This window comes from Nerophis ophidion, unplaced genomic scaffold, assembly GCF_033978795.1.
Source record: "Nerophis ophidion isolate RoL-2023_Sa unplaced genomic scaffold, RoL_Noph_v1.0 HiC_scaffold_33, whole genome shotgun sequence".
Lineage (NCBI taxonomy): Eukaryota > Metazoa > Chordata > Actinopteri > Syngnathiformes > Syngnathidae > Nerophis > Nerophis ophidion.
Genome location: NW_026906955.1, coordinates 1203918 through 1224312, shown reverse-complemented (window position 1 = coordinate 1224312; position 20395 = coordinate 1203918). Strand labels below are relative to the sequence as shown.

The 20395-nt window shown below is 41.4% G+C and overlaps 1 protein-coding gene across 1 annotated transcript; it reads right to left on the bottom strand.

The window, feature by feature from the left end:
* Window positions 1-1283: 1283 nt before the first annotated feature.
* LOC133546575 (gastrula zinc finger protein XlCGF57.1-like) lies at window positions 1284-18448 on the bottom strand. The gene is made up of 3 exons (XM_061892351.1): window positions 18328-18448; window positions 16545-16767; window positions 1284-3346 (listed from the first exon to the last, which is right to left on the bottom strand). Exons 2-3 carry the CDS (start codon window positions 16765-16767, stop codon window positions 1737-1739), a joined length of 1833 nt encoding a protein of 610 aa, XP_061748335.1. The 5' UTR covers window positions 18328-18448; the 3' UTR covers window positions 1284-1736.
* Between the last annotated feature and the right edge of the window lie 1947 nt (window positions 18449-20395).

Here is a 20395-nt window from a genome sequence, read left to right as displayed (position 1 = left end):
GACGTCACAGGGAAATGGATAGTGGCATCGCAAATAGCAAAAATCAAGCACTTTGAAGCTTTTTTTAGGGATATTCGGAGACCGGCAAAATTTTGAAAAAAACTTCAAAAAATACAACATGCCACTGGGAACTAATTTTTATTGTTTTTAACCCTTTTGAAATAGTGATAATGTTCCCCTTTAACAAGAAACTCAAGGGAAATTTAAAGGGTAACATTATCACAATTTCAGAAGGGTTGAAACCAATAAAAATCAGTTCACAGTGGCTTATTTTACTTTTCGAAGTTTTTTTCAAAATTTTACCAATCATGGAATATCCCAAAAAAGGGTTTAAAAAGCCTGATTTTCGCTATCTGTAAATCCACCGTCCATTTTCCTGTGACGTCACATAGTGATGCCAATACAACCAAACATGGTGGATAGAACAGCAAGATATAGCAACATTAGCTCGGATTCAGACGTGGATTTCAGCGATTTAGGTGATTTAACAGATTACGCATGTATTGAAACGGATGGTTGGAGTGTGGAGGCAGATAGCGGAAGCGAAATTGAAGAAGAAACTGAAGCTATTGAGCGAATAGCTTTTGAAGCTATTCGGCGATCGCCTTCTAACCAACGATTGCATCTTTTGACCACTGGAGCAACTTAAATCCATCGATTGGTAAAAGTTTGTTTGGCATAACATGTGGGTGGAGGGAAAGTCTGGAGGCAAATATAGCTACAAATGTACATACAGCTAGCCTAAATAGCATGTTAACATGGATTAGCTGGCAGTCATGCCGTGACCAAATATGTCTGATTAACACATAAGTCAATAACATCAACAAAACTCACCTTTGTGATTTCGTTGTCTTTATCGTTGGAAATGCATCTACTTTGAGTGTCGCAGGATATCCACACATCTCTGTGCCATCTGTCGTAGCATAGCTGTCGTCGGTAAAATGTGCAGAACAAACAAGGGACTTTCGCATCTTTTGACCACTGGTGTACTTGAATCCGTCAATTGGTATGTGTTTGTTTGGCATTAAATGTGGGTGGAGGGAAAGGCTGGATGCAAATATAGCTACAAATGAGGCATAACGATGCAATATGTACATACAGCTAGCCTAAATAGCATGGTAGCATCGATTAGCATGCCATGCTAATCGATGCACACGCCACATAAGTCAACTTGAATCCGTCCCTGATCGTGTTGTTACACCCTCCGACAACACACCGACGAGGCATGATGTCTCCAAGGGACGGAAAACAGTGGTAAAAAAATAATAAATAACAGAGCTGATTTGACTTGTGTGTGTAATGTGTTTGAGAAAATAGTGTATTGCTTCCCGTTGTAACGTCACAGGTGAAAGGTCATCGCTCCGACAGCGAACAATTGAAAGGCGTTTAAATCGCCAAATTCACCCTTTTAGAGTTCGGAAATCCGTTAAAAAAACATATGGGCTTTTTTCTGCAACATCAAGGTATATATTGACTCTTACATATGTCTGGTGATAATGTTCTCCTTTAAAATTGCAATTTAGTAAACTAAAGCGGCCGTATTGGCATGTGTTGCAATGTTAATATTTCATCATTGATATATAAACTATCAGACTGCGTGGTCGGTAGTAGTGGCTTTCAGTAGGCCTTTAAATTTAACAGTAGAAGATGAGAGGCACTACATACAACATCAAATATACATTCATATTAAACATGCTGTGTTTTTAAAGTACATTTAGCACAATCACTAAGTGTTTTTAAATCCCTGCAGCTTCCATGACTGTTACACACTTGTGTTTACTGACCTGACACTTATGCCGGAACATCTTATCACACACAGTGCAACTAAATGGTTTCTCTCCAGTGTGTGTTCTCATGTGTCTGGTCATGACAAGCTTTGTGGAGAAATGCTTCTTACAAACAGGGCAAGTAAAAGGTTTCTCGCCAGTATGTGTTCTCATGTGTGCGGGCATCTTAGGCTTTGTGGAGAAACTCTTCTTACAAACAGAACAAGTAAAAGGTTTCTCTCCAGTGTGTGTTCTCATGTGTATGGAGATGTCAGGCTTTTTGGAGAAACACTTCTTACAAACAGAGCAAGTAAAAGGTTTCTCTCCAGTGTGTGTTCTCATGTGTCTGGTCATGACAAGCTTTGTGGAGAAATGCTTCTTACAAACAGAGCAAGTAAAAGGTTTCTCGCCAGTATGTGTTCTCATGTGTGCGGACATCTTAGGCTTTGTGGAGAAAGTCTTCTTACAAACAGAGCAAGTAAAAGGTTTCTCGCCAGTATGTGTTCTCATGTGTGCGGACATCTTAGGCTTTGTGGAGAAAGTCTTCTTACAAACAGAGCAAGTAAAAGGTTTCTCTCCAGTATGTGTTCTCATGTGTGAGGTCATGTTAGACTTTGTAGAGAAACTCTTCTGACAAACAGAGCAAGTAAAAGGTTTCTCTCCAGTGTGTGTTCTCATGTGTATGGAGATGTCAGGGTTTCTGGAAAAACACTTATTACAAACAGAGCAAGTAAAAGGTTTCTCTCCAGTATGTGTTTGCATGTGTGTGATCATATGCTGCTTTGTGGAGAAACGCTTCTTACAAACAGAGCAAGTAAAAGGTTTCTCTCCAGTATGTGTTCTCATGTGTTCGGTCATGTTAGACTTTCTGGAGAAATTCTTCTTACAAAGAGAGCAAGTAAAAAGTTTCTCTCCAGTGTGTGTTCTCATGTGTCTGGTCATGGCAGGCTTAACGGAGAAACTCTTCTTACAAACAGAGCAAGTAAAAAGTTTCTCTCCAGTGTGTGTTCTCATGTGTGTGGTCATGTGTTGCTTTGTGGAGAAACTTTTCTTACAAACAGAGCAAGTAAAAGGTTTCTCTCCAGTATGTATTCTCATGTGTCTTGTAAAATCACTCTTCAGTCTAAATGATTTCCCACATTCAGAGCAGTCAGAGTCTTTGTTGTTAGTGTGATGTCTCGTATCACCTTTAGAGTCATTTTTACTCTCCAAAGGTTCTTGGATGTGGTCACTGTGATCAGAAGAGTCTGACATCATGTGGTCCATGTCTGACAGTGGAGCAAAGATGCTGTCTGGTTCCGACTTTATATCTTCACAATGCTCTCCATCAGCTTCTGTGATGTGTTGACTTACAAGCTCCGCCCCTCTGTTCTCCTCACTTTGACTGTGATGAAGCTGTGAGGACTGAGCTTCAGCTTCATCATTATCCTCCACCAACATTTGAAGCTGCTTCCACAGTTCCTCCTCTTCCTCTTTAATGTGGGAGGGGGCCTGTAGCTCCTTCTGTCCCACACTGGAGCTCCACTCCTGCTGCTTGGAGGGAATCTCTTCATGACTCTCTGCTGACACCTGCTGGACGTCTGCAGAACATAAAACACAAATGAGGTGTTACTGTATTGAAGTTTGCAGTATTCAAACTATTCACATGTGAGCTAGGCCAAACAGACAGTGATGGGCAAGCGACCTGGAAAATGTAGTAAGCTAAGCTACAAGTTACTCTCCATTAAATGTAGCTAAACTATCCTCAGAGAATTGTAGCAAGCTACACTACACGCTACACTGCAATAGTAGCTTGCCACATCAAAGCTACATTTAACAGCATTTCTATCTATTGGCCCACATGTATAATATCAAAGTTAATGTAACTGAGAGTGTACAAATGGACCCAGTGAGGTTCCATTGCTGTTAACTATCTGTCGTTCAGCTGGGGATACCTTACAACTACCTCAAGGGGTCCCCGCAATCCACTGTATGTATTTATTCATTTATTTTATTTCTACCCTTCTTGAGACACCATCAAGGAAAAGTAGCTTCCGTATGAGCAGGTGTGAACAAGTTAGGACATACATCATGGTCCCTATACGGAAAACCATTGCATCTAATAGAGAATGTCTCATTTGCACCCCTGGTGGTGAAATCTATCAAAATGAGAGTGGTCCCAAAAAGGAGGAATTTTTCAAATTGACTGTGTGTCAGTTTTGAATGTGTTCCCCTTCTGAGCAACGTATGAAATAACAAGTGTATGTAAGACATTGAAATGTGACCCTTTTGGCCAAAATTATTTAAAAAAATATGTTTACACACACAGAGAGAAAGAGAGAGAGAGATCGTAATAACATCAAATAAATAATGTATCAATCAATGATTATTTATATAGCCCTAAAACACTAGTGTCTCAAAGGGCTGCACAAACCACAACACAAACCACAACGACATCCTCGGTAGAGCCCACATAATGTAGAATAAAAACCAGTTAAAAAACAGAATCCAAAAGAAATTTACAAAAAGCTTATTTTTTTATATTGGAATAGTATGTATATTTTATTAATGTTGTAAATATAAATCTTGATATATCTAAAAAGGGTGAACCTAAAGAGGTAGGCATTTTTCAGAGGTCTCAAGAAGGTCACACATACAAGAATGTACAGTATGTGTGTATGTGTGTGTGTGTGTGTGTGTGTGTGTGTGTGTGTGTGTCTGTGTGTTTTGTACAAACCCTGTTTCCATATGAGATTGGAAATTGTGTTAGATGTAAATATAAACGGAATACAATGATTTGCAAATCCTTTTCAACCCATATTCAGTTGAATATGCTACAAAGACAACATAGTTGATGTTCAAACTCATAAACATTTTTTTTTGCAAATTATTAAATTTAGAATTTGATGCCAGCAACATGTGACCAAGAAGTTGGGAAAGGTGGCAATAAATACTGATAAAGTTGAGGAATGCTCATCAAACACTTATTTGGAACATCCCACAGGTGTGCAGGCTAATTGGGAACAGGTGGGTGCCATGATTGGGTATAAAAACAGCTTCCCAAAAATGCTCAGTCTTTCACAAGAAAGGATGGGGCGAGGTACACCCCTTTGTCCACAACTGCGTGAGCAAATAGTCAAACAGTTTAAGAACAACATTTCTCAAAGTGCAATTGCAAGAAATGTAGGGATTTCAACATCTATGCTCCATAATATCATCAAAAGGTTCAGAGAATCTGAATAAATCACTCCACGTAAGCGGCATGGCCGGAAACCAACATTGAATGACCGTGACTTTCGATCACGAATCTCTAAATGAAATCACCACATGGGCTCAGGAACACTTCAGAAAACCACTGTCACTAAATACAGTTGGTCGCTACATCTGTAAGTGCAACTTAAAGCTCTACTATGCAAAGCGGAAGCCATTTATCAACAACATCCAGAAACGCCGCCGGCTTCTCTGGGCCCGAGATCATCTAAGATGGACTGATGCAAATAGGAAAAGTGTCCTGTGGTCTGACGACTCCACATTTCAAATTGTTTTACGAAATATTTGACACTGTGTCATCCGGACCAAAGGGGAAGTGAACCATCCAGACTGTTATCGACGCAAAGTTCAAAAGCCAGCATCTGTGATGGTATGGGGGTGCATTTCCACTTCCTGGGAAACTGATCAAGGAGCTCTTTGTATTATTAGGTTCATCAGTGCTAAATATTATAAACTTATCACTTTCCTCGGGCACTGTTCCCCTAGCATTCAAAAAAGCGGTTATTCATCCTCTTCTTAAAAGACCTAACCTCGATCCTGACCTCATGGTAAACTACCGACCGATGTCTCACCTTCCCTTTATTTCAAACATCCTCGAAAAAATTGTTGCGGAGCAGTTAAATGAACACTTAGTGTCTAACAATCTATGTGAAACCTTTCAATCCGGTTTCAGAGCAAATCACTCCACGGAGACAGCCCTCGCAAAAATGACTAATGATCTATTGCTAACGATGGATTCTGATGCGTCATCTATGTTGCTGCTCCTCGATCTTAGCGCTGCTTTCGATACTGTCGATCATAATATTTTATTAGAGCGTATCAAAACACGAATTGGTATGTCAGACTCAGCCCTGTCATGGTTTAACTCTTATCTTACTGATAGGATGCAGTGTGTCTCCCATAACAATGTGACCTCGGACTACGTTAAGGTAACGTGTGGAGTTCCCCAGGGTTCGGTCCTTGGCCCTGCACTCTTCAGCATCTACATGCTGCCGCTAGGTGACATCATACGCAAATACGGTGTTAGCTTTCACTGTTATGCTGATGACACCCAACTCTACATGCCCCTAAAGCTGACCAACACGCCGGATTGTAGTCAGCTGGAGGCGTGTCTTAATGAAATTAAACAATGGATGTCTGCTAACTTTTTGCAACTCAACGCCAAAAAAACGGAAATGCTGATTATCGGTCCTGCTAGACACCGACCTCTATTTAATAATACAACTCTAACATTTGACAACCAAACAATTAAACAAGGCGACACGGTAAAGAATCTGGGTATTATCTTCGACCCAACTCTCTCCTTTGAGGCACACATTAAAAGCGTTACTAAAACGGCCTTCTTTCATTTCCGCAATATCGCTAAAATTCGCTCCATTCTGTCCACTAAAGACGCTGAGATCATTATCCATGCGTTTGTTACGTCTCGCCTCGACTACTGTAACGTATTATTTTCGGGTCTCCCCATGTCTAGCATTAAAAGATTACAGTTGGTACAAAATGCGGCTGCTAGACTTTTGACAAGAACAAGAAAGTTTGATCACATTACGCCTGTACTGTATATACCTTTATATACATATATACATACATATATACCTATACTGTATATACCTTTATATACATATATACATACATATATACCTGTACTGGCTCACCTGCACTGGCTTCCTGTGCACTTAAGATGTGACTTTAAGGTTTTACTACTTACGTATAAAATACTACACGGTCTAGCTCCATCCTATCTTGCCGATTGTATTGTACCATATGTCCCGGCAAGAAATCTGCGTTCAAAGGACTCCGGCTTATTAGTGATCCCCAAAGCCCAAAAAAAGTCTGCGGGCTGTAGAGCTTTTTCATTTCGGGCTCCAGTACTCTGGAATGCCCTCCCGGTAACAGTTCGAGATGCCACCTCAGTAGAAGCATTTAAGTCTCACCTTAAAACTCATTTGTATACTCTAGCCTTTAAATAGACTCCCTTTTTAGACCAGTTGATCTGCCATTTCTTTTCTTTTTCTTCTATGTCCCACTCTCCTTTGTGGAGGGAGTCCGGTCCGATCCGGTGGCCATGTACTGCTCGTCTGTGTATCGGCTGGGGACATCTCTGCGCTGCTGATCAGCCTCCGCTTGGGATGGTTTCCTGCTGGCTCCGCTGTGAACGGGACTCTCGCTGCTGTGTTGGATCCGCTTTGGACTGGACTCTCGCGACTGTGTTGGATCCATTATGGATTGATCATTCACAGTATCATGTTCTCATAGTCATCATTGTCACCGACGTCCCACTGGGTCATTATTGTCACCGATGTCCCACTGGGTGTGAGTTTTCCTTGCCCTTATGTGGGCCTACCGAGGATGTCGTGGTGGTTTGTGCAGCCCTTTGAGACACTAGTGATTTAGGGCTATATAAGTAAACATTGATTGATTGATTGATTGAAATTACTCAAGGCAAGATGCAGAATTAGTAACACAAATAGAAGCATGTAAAGTAATGAAAGATCTAAAGGTCACAATATACACAGATAGCCAATACACATTTTCAACAGTGCACACATTTGCATAACACTGGAAGAATATAGGAACGTCAACAGGAAAACCTGTAAAACATGGAGAATTATTGGAAAAAAATGAGTAAAAGCAGTACAGCTACCAGCTAAAATAGCAATATGCAAATGTGCAGCACACACCAAAGGAGCAGACGCAGTGTCACTGGGAGGTGTGTTTGCTGACAGAGCAGCAAAACAAGGAACAGGAAAAAGAAATACACATTTACAATGACAAATTAGTGACATGAATAATGATATACTAAAATATATGCAACAACAAAGTACTCCAAAAGAAAAAGATAAATGAATAAAAAAAAACAGAGTCACGTTGTACAAAGAATACATCTATGTATGTCCAGACAATACACTAATCGTACCAAACAATCAGTAGAAGTGGGTAGCAGTTGTGAGCCATAGGTGAACTTATGGCTCAACAGGAGGGACATGACTAGCCTCATATACAAGTACCATACTTCCTATAGTTTAATTCATACAAAAAATAAAAAAAATGTATTCAACATCTATGCATGGATTTTATTGAACTAAATGAGAGTGAAGGAAAACATTATTGTCTGGTCATAGTAGATACATTTTCAAAGTGGGCAGAAATATTTCCTAAAGGAAAAGCAGATGTGCTAACAGTAGCAAAAGCATTATGCAAGAGTTAGTACAAATGTACAGTATATGAACCTTACAAGTACAACAGGACTAAGACCCTTTGAAATAATATTTGGAAGACCTTGTCAGCTCCCAAAATTTTGAAAAATCAATGAAAAGGAAACATTGGCATTCTCCAAGGGGGGAGAGAGGTTGTAAACAACTAAGACAGCAGTAAAGATAGTGGAAAGACCAAGCTGAGTACACTTAGCACATTGTAAAAAGGTCATATAATGGAAAAAAAAGTATTTGGGATTGTATTTGTCTTATTAAAGGGACATGTTAACTAGCACACTACAAATTCCACTGTCACAGTTGTGTCAAAGTTTGATAATAATTGGTTCCTGTTTTGGCAATTAATTTGTTCCTTATGGCAGAGCAAGTAGGAAAGGCTACACAAATTGATTGTGTTGTATGTAAAAGCCCAGACAATTAGTCAAGATGAGTCAAAAAGGTTTGATTGAAGTAATGAGCAAAACAAAATGTACCTGTAGCTAAAGAGACAAAACAGAAACTAATATTTGATAAATATGTAAAATAATAAAATTAAATAAAAAAAAAGCTAATTATACCTGCATTGACATGTACAACAGTTAGGAAACTTATCATAAGATAACTGCTTACACATAGTAAATGTATGAATATTTGTACAAGGATTGTTAACATATCTGAACAGTTTTGATACCTGGACATTGGAAAATAACTAGACATGATGTAAACTGGCAAAGTGTTTTAGATCTAACTTGATCGATCCAATGGGTGTCCAAAAAAGTGTATCTGACGACTATAAATTGGTAAATCAGGTTGCAGCTGGATTTGAATCCTCCGTCTACTGGTGGTGTACGATTAACAAGAATGTTGATAGAATAAACTATGTCCACTAGAACGTAGAGGGATTAGAAAATTACACAGGCCGACTTGAAGCCGTCGCTGATCAACTCGTCGCCACCTTCCTTATGGCTTTTCAAAACCGTATGACACTAGACATGTTGTTAGTGGAAAAAGGGGGCGTGTGCACAATATTTGGTGAACAGTGTTGCACGTTCATACCAAACTACACTGATGCAGAAAGTAGCCTGACCAAAGCACTGGAAGGCCTGCACACCCTTAACGGTAAGATTAAAAAGTACTCTGGCATAGATACATCTATGTGGGAGGGGTGGTTGGACGTGTTTGGCAAATACAAGTCTTTGATATTTAGTATCTATGGCCGTGTTCAACAAGACTGACGTTGTGTGGATGTTGTTATATTTCCTGTCTTGTGTTCTCTGCTTAACCGTCTTGATTACCACAGTGATTAGCCCAGCAGACAATAAAGCTGTTCAGACGCACTTTCTGGCGGACGACAGAGAAGATGAATCTGACGACGAGAATACCTACCTGGATGGTGTTCCTGATTTATTTCCAGAAATGTCATAATAAATAAAAAAATACCGGACAATTCCGCAAACTTCATGGCTGGCTCACATCGTGGTCACTCCGTGATCACTTACGACCGCCAGACACTTCTGGATGTGGACAGATCGGGCCATTTTGGACTGATAGACGCGTGCTTGCTAGACCTGCTAGCTAGCACGGGAATACTTCACCGGCTACATCCAGCGGCCTGTGAAGCAGCGGAGTATAGTAGCAGCGGAGGCCGTCAACGGAGCAGACGCCAGTGGTGTGATCGGAAACGCGGATGCCGAGCGGGGCTAAAAACAAAGCTAAAGGCTAATGCCCACAGAACACCACTTCCCTCCATCCTGAAGCAGGATTTAAATGGAAGATACGAGACGACTGGTCTAGGTAAGGAGTTAGTTAAATTAGAACAAGTTTTTTCTGCTTTGATTGTTTCAGAGTTAGACATGCGTTCTACTGAGGTGGAAAACTATGATGCGTGCAGTTTATCAAAGCACCAAACAAACAATCGGAAAATTCCCGTCGTATCAATTCCTAGATATGGTCGTAATTATACTAAATGCACTGGGCATAATAAACACAACATTATTAATATTACTACTACAGATAATTTGATCAAAAATTCCCTAAAACAGCCCACTACCTATAATATAGGTTTTTTAAACATAAGATCATTGTCTCCCAAAACGTTGTTAGTTAATGATATTATCAGAGACAACAACCTTAACGTCATCGGTCTCAGTGAAACCTGGCTTAAACCAAACGACTTTTTTGCGCTAAATGAGGCATGTCCTCCTAACTTTACACATGCGCATATTGCCCGTCCGCTCAAAAGGGGTGGGGGGGTCGCACTAATATACAACGAAAACTTTAACCTTAGTCCTAATATAAATAATAAATATAAATCGTTTGAGGTGCTTACTATGAGGTCTGTCACACCGCTGCCTCTACACCTGGCTGTTATCTACCGCCCCCCAGGGCCCTATTCGGACTTTATCAATGAATTCTCAGAGTTCGTTGCTGATCTAGTGACACACGCCGATAATATAATCATAATGGGGGACTTTAATATCTGTATGAATACCCCATCGGACCCACCGTGCGTAGCGCTCCAGACTATAATTGATAGCTGTGGTCTTACACAAATAAAAAATAAACCCACGCATTGCAACGGTAATACGATAGACCTAGTGCTTGTCAGGGTTATCACCGTTTCCAAAGTTACGATACTCCCGTATACTAAACTATTGTCAGATCATTACCTTATAAAGTTCGAGATTCAGACGCATGTTCGGCAAACTAATAATAATAATAACTGCTATAGCAGCCGCAACATTAATACGGCCACAACGACAACTCTTGCTGACCTACTGCCCTCGGTAATGGCACCATTCCCAAAGTATGTGGGCTCTATTGATAACCTCACTAACAACTTTAACGACGCCCTGCGTGAAACCATTGATATCATAGTACCACTAAAGTTAAAAAAGGCTCCAAAAAAGCCTACCCCGTGGTTTACAGAAGAAACTAGAGCTCAGAAATTATTATGTAGAAAGCTGGAACGCAAATGGCGCACGACTAAACTTGAGGTGCACCATCAAGCATGGAGTGATAGTTTAATAACTTATAAAAGCATGCTTACCTTAGCTAAAACTATATATTACTTGAATCTCATCCACCTTAATGAAAACAATCCTAAATTTTTGTTTAGTACGGTAATAATAATAATAATGGATTAGATTTATATCGCACTTTTCTATTGTTAGATACTCAAAGCGCTCACAGAGAAGTGGGAACCCATCATTCATTCACACCTGGTGGTGGTAAGCTACATCAGTAGCCACAGCTGCCCTGGGGTAGACTGACGGAAGCGTGGCTGCCAGTTTGCGCCCACGGCCCCTCCGACCACCACCAATCATTCATTCACCAGTGTGAGCTGCACCGGGGGCAAGGGTGAAGTGTCCTGCCCAAGGACACAACGGCAGCGATTTGGATGGTAATAGGTGGGAAGCGAACCTGCAACCCCCTGGTTTCTGGCACGGCCGCTCTACCCACTACACCATGCCGCATCGCTAACCCAACAAGGGACCCCTTCCAGTAGCTCCACCCACTCAGCAGATGACTTTATGCTATTCTCTAATAAGAAAATTGAAGTCATTAGAAATGAGATTAAAGACAATGTGTCCCAGCTACAACTGGGTTATAGTAACACAGATACGACTGTATATACAGCGGATACTGCAAATATCCAAAATAGTTTCTCTCGTTTTGAGGAAGTAACATTAGAGGAATTGTTACAACGTGTAAATGGAATAAAACAAACAACATGTTTACTTGACCCACTTCCTGGGAAACTTATCAAGGAGCTCTTTGTATTATTAGGTCCATCAGTGCTAAATATTATAAACTTATCACTTTCCTCGGGCACTGTTCCCCTAGCATTCAAAAAAGCGGTTATTCATCCTCTCCTTAAAAGACCTAACCTCGAAACTGACCTCATGGTAAACGACCGACTGGTGTCTCACCTTCCCTTTATTTCAAAAATCCTCGAAAAAATTGTTGCAGAGCAGCTAAATGAAAACTTAGCGTCTAGCAACCTGTGTGAAATCTTTCAATCCGGTTTCAGGGCAAATCACTCCACTGAGACAGCCCTCATAAAAATTACTAATGATCTATTGCTAAAGATGGATTCTGATGCGTCATCTATGTTGCTGCTCCTCGATCTTAGTGCTGCTTTCCATACCGTCGATCATAATATTTTATTAGAGCATATCAAAACACGAATTGGTATGTCAGACTTAGCCCTGTCTTGGTTTAACTCTTATCTTACTGATAGGATGCAGTGTGTCTCCCATAACAATGTGACCTCGGACTACGTTAAGGTAACGTGTGGAGTTCCCCAGGGTTCGGTCCTTGGCCCTGCACTCTTCAGCATCTACATGCTGCTGCTAGGTGACATCATATACAAATACGGTGTTAGCTTTCACTGTTATGCTGATGACACCCAACTCTACATGCCCCTAAAGCTGACCAACATGCCGGATTGTAGTCAGCTGGAGGCGTGTCTTAATGAAATTAAACAATGGATGTCCGCTAACTTTTTGCAACTCAACGCCAAAAAAAACGGAAATGCTGATTATCGGTCCTGCTAGACACTGACCTTTATTTAATAATACAACTTTAACATTTGACAACCAAACAATTAAACATGGCGACTCGGTAAAGAATCTGGGTATTATCTTTGACCCAACTCTCTCCTTTGAGCCACACATTAAAAGCGTTACTAAAACGGTCTTCTTTCATCTCCATAATATCGCTAAAATTCGCTCCATTCTGTCCACTAAAGACGCTGAGATCATTATCCATGCGTTTGTTACGTCTCGCCTCGACTACTGTAACGTATTATTTTGGGGTCTCCCCATGTCTAGCATTAAAAGATTACAGTTGGTACAAAATGTGGCTGTTAGACTTTTGACAAGAACAAGAAAGTTTGATTATATTACGACTACAATGTATATACCTTTATAAACATATATACATACATATATACCTATACTGGCTCACCTGCACTGGCTTCCTGTGCACTTAAGATGTGACTTTAAGGTTTTACTACTTACGTATAAAATACTACACGGTCTAGCTCCAGCCTATCTTGCCGATTGTATTGTACCATATGTCCCGGCAAGAAATCTGCGTTCAAAGGACTCCGGCTTATTAGTGATTCCCAAAACCCCAAAAAAGTCTGCGGGCTATAGAGCGTTTTCAATTCGGGCTCCAGTACTCTGGAATGCCCTCCCGGTAACAGTTGGAGATGCCACCTCAGTAAAAGCATTTAAGTCTCACCTTAAAACTCATTTGTATACTTTAGCCTTTAAATAGACTCCCTTTTTAGACCAGTTGATCTGCCGTTTCTTTTCTTTTTCTCCTATGTCCCACTTTCCCTTGTAGAGGGGGTCTGGTCCGATGGCCATGGAACGTACTGGCTGTCCAGAGTCGGGACCCAGGATGGACCGCTCGTCCAGAGTCGGGACCCAGGATGGACCGCTTGCCTATGTATCGGCTTGGGACATATCTGCGCTGCTTATCCGCCTCTGCTTGGGATAGTTTCCTGCTGGCTCCGCTGTGGACGGGACTCTCGCTGCTGTGTTGGATCCGCTTTGGACTGGACTCTCGCGGCCGTGTTGGATCCATTATGGATTGAACTTTCACAGTATCATGTTAGACCCGCTCGACATCCATTGCTTTCGTCCTCTCCAAGGTTCTCATAGTCATCATTGTCACCGACGTCCCACTGAGTGTGAGTTTTCCTTGATCGAGAATGTCGTAGTGGTTTGTGTTGTGGTTTGTGCAGCCCTTTGAGACACTAGTGATTTAGGGCTATATAAGTAAACATTGATTGATTGATTGATAATTATGAGGGAAAAATTGATGCTCAATTCTGAGTGTAAACACAGCTTGGTTCAAGGGAAGTTAAACAATAACTGAAAATCGCAAGAAGAAGTTATTAGGGATACGAAGATTATGGGGAATTTATTTGATAAACAGGGGGGAATGTCAGAAAAATTCTGTGTAAATTATCAAATAAAACCTTGTATTACATCATTGTGTTCCTGACGAGAAGAAAAAAGGCTGGAGCTTTCCAAGAAGAATGCTGGACTTCCAGGCGGACAGATGGCAGAATCTGCCCAACTTCCAGAGGAACTCTTTTAAGTATTTTTACGAACCCTCTTTGATCTATTTTATGGGACTCTCTGTGATCTATTTTTTGGGATTTTCTTTGATCTGTTCGGGAACCGAAGGCAATGCTGGTCATGACCCACTTCCATGAGGAAGCAGCTGTGGGAAGGAGGGGGGTGAAAATCAAATAAAGAACCACGAGAACGATCTTGGGGCAGAGCATGGTGCAGGATTTGTACAGGCAGTACAATGGCCATGCCTCTCCTCGGATCCGAGTATAAATTGAATTCTGTCTCTGTTTGATTCTTTGCCTTTTTGTCCTGTTTAATAGATGTCATCAATGTTTGAACCTGACAGATGGAGGTCTCGCAACTACGGTAAGCAGCTGCCAACTTCATTTTACCCCGTAGAAGAAGTGCGCTTCTTTTTCTTTTTGAGCCGCCGACCTTATTTTGCCCCGTAGAAGAAGAAGTGCGCTTCTTCTTCTACAGCCGCCAACCTTAATTTCCCCCATAGAAGAAGAAGTGCGCGGTGCATGCTGGGATACATGACTGCGGGAGGCATGCCATTTCTGTGTGTAGTGACTCCAAAATGGCTCCTACCACGCAGAGTTTAAACTCAAGGAGATCAGTCACACAGTAGAAGACGGGAATAGAGCAGCAGCGAGAAAATTTAACATTAACTGCAACGACAATGACTCATTTAATGACGACTTTGACGAGACATGTTGGATGTTGTATACGCCCAACTGTTTGATTGGAACACTGAGGAAGAAGAATTAGAGGGATTAGTGGATGAGGAATAACTTAATAAAGTGAGCTTTACATGTTTATTTTGTGTTTTGTGACATTAGGGTTTGAGCAACGTTGAGTTATTGATATATTATTGCTTTGCACTATTTCCAGTGTTACTATATTGTGATTGCACTAACCTTTGATTTACCGTAACAGTATCAGACTGTTTTTTACCTGTTTATTGAATCGGGGAAAATAATAAAACAGCTGTTTATTCATTTTGGGAGTGAACGGAGCTGTCAGAACGCTGGTTTGTAATCTATTAATAAAGTTTGACTGACCTATCTGACTGTTTTGTTGACATTCCCTTTAGCTCAGCTCCCTCCAAAGCAGGGGTGTCAAACATTTTAGGTGGGGGGCCATATGGAGAGAAATCTACTCCCAAGTGGGCTGGACTGGTAAAATCACGGCACAATAACTTAAAAATAAAGACAACTTCGGATGGTTTTCTTTGTTCGAAAATAGAACAAGCACATTCTGAATTTTTTTTTTTTTACATTTATATGTTGCTGTTGATAGTATTCTATCTTTATTTGTTGTTATCTATACTTTCTGATTAAATTATGTGATAAGGTTCATCAATCAACTCGTTGGTGTTAATGTTCCATCCATCAAGATAAAAAAAAAAATATTAAAATCAAATTACAGGATGCTATTTATGTACTTTGATCATTTTTGTCTACCGGTGCACTAAAATCATGTGTGCTTTTTGTGTTTTTACATATGTAGCATCATCTACAAAAATACACAAAATTGTTATTGCGACATCTAGTGGACACATTTAGAACAGCAGTTTCTTTCATTCAAACATTTTGGCTCATTTTCATACTTAGCCACCTCATCCCGCGGGCCGGATAAAACCTGTTTGAGGACCTGATCCGGCCCGCGGGCTTTACGTTTGACACCCCTGATGTAAAGGATGCATAACGTGACCCCAGCTTCTACTCAGTGGCCTAGTGGTTAGAGTGTCCGCCCTGAGATCGATAGGTTGTGAGTTCAAACCCCGGCTGACTCATACTATAGAATATAAAAATGGGACTCATTACCTCCCTGCTTGGCACTCAGCATCAAGGGTTGGAATTGGGGGTTAAATCACCAAAAATTATTTCCGGGCGCGGCACCACTGCTGCCCACTACTCCCCTCACCTCCCAGGGTGTGATCAAGGGTGATGAGTCAAATGCAGAGAATAATTTCACCACACCAAGAGTGTGTGTGACAATTATTGGTACTTTAACTTTAACTTTACTGTAGAATCTATTCTATGCACCTTATAATGCGGTGTGCTTTATATATGAACAAAGTTTTAAAATAGGCCAATCATTGAAGGTGCACCTTATAATCCGGTGCGCCTTATAGTGCGGAAAATACAGTATATCTCCATCTTTAGTGATAAATGTGTCCCCCGGATGAACATGTGTCACAAACATTGTATTAGATGATATGTGGATGTTGTGCTTACTTGGACTGTGATGAAGCTGTGAGGACTCAGGTGGTTTGTCTTCATGCTCTTCAGTCTTCACAGAGACAACAGTCAGTGGAAACTTGCTGACATCAGCCTCCTCCTGCCCTACAGGACACTCTCCCTCCTGACTGATCCACACTTCCTCCTCTTCCTCTTTAATGTGGGGGGGCTGTGGATCCTCCTGCTGCTGAAGGGGACGTTCTTCTTGACGAGCGTTCATCTGTTGGACGTCCGCAAGACAACACAAACAAACTTCAGCTCAGATGTGTCAAATATTTTTTAGTCTATCAAATATAATATTTTCCAAGTGGACTGACACCACTCTGTGGTGATGTTCTTCTACACATGGAATAATCATCAGTGATTGATTATTATGAATTGTGTCATTGATCTTGTTTTCTGCATTTACATTAATTATTGATTAAAAAGTAACAACTTAAAGAAAACCTCCTGCTGGGATTTTAATACCGTCATGACTGCATGAAGTCAGTCTGCACGTACAAAAGTGTCATTGTGCTGCAGCATCAAGTGACGCCAACTGGCTCCTCCCACTACCAACCTACCAGCCAACCTTGACGTGCACCTCCAAAATAGTCCCACCTCACGTCAACGGTGACCAGGACTACAGAGCTGTGGTCGGTTGGCTTTACTTTTACACGCAATATCCTCTCCTTGTTTTCCATTACCTTCCTGCTTGGCACTCAGCATCAAGGGTTGTGATTGGGGGTTAAATCACCATAAATGATTCCCGGGCGCAGCACTGCTGCTGCTCACTGCTCCCCTCACCTCCCGGGGGGTGATCAAGGGGATGGGTCAAATGCAGAGGACACATTTCACCACACCTAGTGTGTGTGTGACAATCATTGCTACTTTAACTTTCTTCTGCGAAAGCAACATTTTTAACCCAACAGAAAACAAACAGAAGTGCAGCAAAGCACGTGGAACAAGTGCCAGCGAGTATATATATATATATACATTTATAAATATAAACAAATATTTAGAATATTTGGGTACCTCATGTTCCGATTACAAACAAAATATTGATGCAAATTCATTTTGTGTGCAGTATATTAAAGCTATTTTTTAATATTTAACATTTATATAATAAATATTTGTTTTAGTCTGACTGAATAAGCATTAATCACTTACAATTGTGCAAATAGTGTATTCGTAATAACAAACATCAGTTGATTTAATTTCCATGATATGTCCACCCAATGCAGCTGAGATAGGCTCCAACACCCCCCCGCAACACCAAATAGGGACAAGCGGTAGAAAAATGGATGGATGGATGTTATCAAGGTAATAGAAGTGCGTGCAAACATCATTTGTATTTATTGCTAATAAAGTTGACACCAACATAAAGCAGACCACTGCAATAATACATTATATCACACTGTCATTACAATAACAATAATATTTTTTGTTCATCCTGTAAAGCATCTTTGAGTACACTGAAAAGCGCTATACCAAATAAAATGTATTATTATTATTATTATACCATGTGACTTATTCCAGACTTAAATTTCGAGACGTTCGTTTCTTTCTAGTAACAAATATTCAATGATGTTAAGCGTGACTGTAATATACAACAAAAATACTGTTAAAAGTATTAAATAAGTCAATATAATTCTTACATAGAACATATAAAATACACTCCTCAAAAAAATGCTCGCATTTGCTACAAAGGCCTGCTAGCGGGCTAAAGCTAGCACGTTAGCTTCGAACAACATATGAGGTAAATAAGATAAATAATATGAAAATATATCATGTATATTACCTCATAAGCCGCGTGTACAAGAGAGGAGTGGAATATATTCTTCCTATTGTTACACCAGCAACTCTTTTTTGTCTTCTGTGGCCGGGCGAAGGAAGTGTGCACCACTCACTATTGTCCCAGTGAAACACGTGTTTGAAGGAAGTGTGCACCACTCACTATTGTCCCAGTGAAACACGTGTTTGAAGGAGGTGTGCACCACTCACTATTGTCCCAGTGAAACACGTGTTTGAAGGAAGTGTGCACCACTCACTATTGTCCCGGTGAAACACGTGTTTTGGCCAACATTTGTTCCGCGGTTGAGAACACCTCGATGACGTCACACAGGAGGAAGACCAGAACAAGATGGCGTCTGGCGGAGAATACGTTGTTTTGGTTATTATGGTTTCTAGGTCTTAATTACAACGTACATGTGCACATTTGTGTCGTTTAACAGAGTAAACGTCGTTATTAATTGTTTGTATGCGGATACATTAGTCTGAGTGCACTTTGACGTGCTAGCCTAGCCTGCTGGTTAGCTTAGCTTGTTAGCTGCTAACAAAGAGAGGCGGAAGTGATCGACACATCAAAGCAGAGATCCAATGTAAGTGTAAAGTGTTTTTATTGTGTGGACATGTCTACATTACAAATGATGTGAGTGTTGCTGAATCAGCGACTAATGCTGCTGTTGAAGAAATATTTGTGATGTTGGAAAAAAAAAAAAAAACGATAGCAGAGTACAAGGAGGATCTTTGTCCAACAAAAGAGGAGAAGGAGCGACAACATCAACTACTGGACGCTGTTTTCAAGAAACATCAAGTTGTGTTACACATCCAGCCTTCCATCCCTCTTCTTCTGCTTATCTGAGGTCGGGTCGCGGGGGCAGCAGCCTAAGCAGGGAAGCCCAGACTTTCCTCTCCCCAGTCGCTTCGTCCAGCTCTTCCCGGGGGATCCCAAGGCGTTCCCAGGCGAGCTGGGAGACATAGTCTACCCAACGTTTCCTGGGTCTTCCCCGGGGCCTCCTACCGGTCGGATGTGCCCTAAACACCTCCCTAGGGAGGCGTTCGGGTGGCATCCTGACTAGATGCCTGGACCACCTTATCTGGCTGTTCTCGATGTGGAGGAGCAGCAGCTTTACTTTGAGTTCCTCCCGGATGACAGAGCTTCTCACCCTATCTCTAAGGGAGAGACCAGCCACACGGCAGAGGAAACTCATTTAAAATAGAATAGAATAGACTTGATTGTCATTATATTTGCGTATAACTAGATCAAAGACTAAAGGTGCGTTAGGGGGGAACAAATATAGGGTCAAATAAATAACACAAGAGCTAATAAGGGAAAACTAACACTTGAAATAAACAGACCGCTTCGGCCACTTGTACTAGTGATCTTATCCTTTCGGTCATGACCCAAAGCTCATGACCATCGGTGAGGATGGGAACGTATATCGACCGGTAAATTGAGAGCTTTGCCTTCCGGCTCAGCTCCTTCTTCACCACAACGGATCGATACAGCGTCCCCATTACTGAAGACGCCGCACCGATCCGCCTGTCGATCTCACGATCCACTCTTCCCTCGCTTGTGAACAAGACTCCTAGGTACTTGAACTCCTCCACTTGGGGCAGGGTCTCCTCCCCAACCCGGAGATGACACCCCACCCTTTTCTGTACGAGAACCTTGAACTCGGATTTGGAGGTGCTGATTCTCATCCCAGTCACTTCACACTCTGTTGCAAACCGATCCAGTTAGAGCTAAAGTTCCTGGCCAGATGAAGAGACCTAATCCTGCAGCCACCAAACCGGATCCCCTCAACGCCTTGACTGCGCCTAGAAATTCTGTCCATAAAAGTTTTGAACAGAATCGGCGCTTTGGCGGAGTCCAATCCTCACTGGAAACGGGTCCGACTTACTGCCGGCAATGCGGACTAAGTTCTGACACTGATCGTACAGGGAGCGGACCGCCACAATCAGACAGTCCGATACCCCATACTCTCTGAGCACTCCCCACAGGACTTGCCGAGGGACACGGTTGAATGCCTTCTCCAAGTCCACAAAACACATGTAGACTGGTTGGGCAAACTCCCATGCACCCT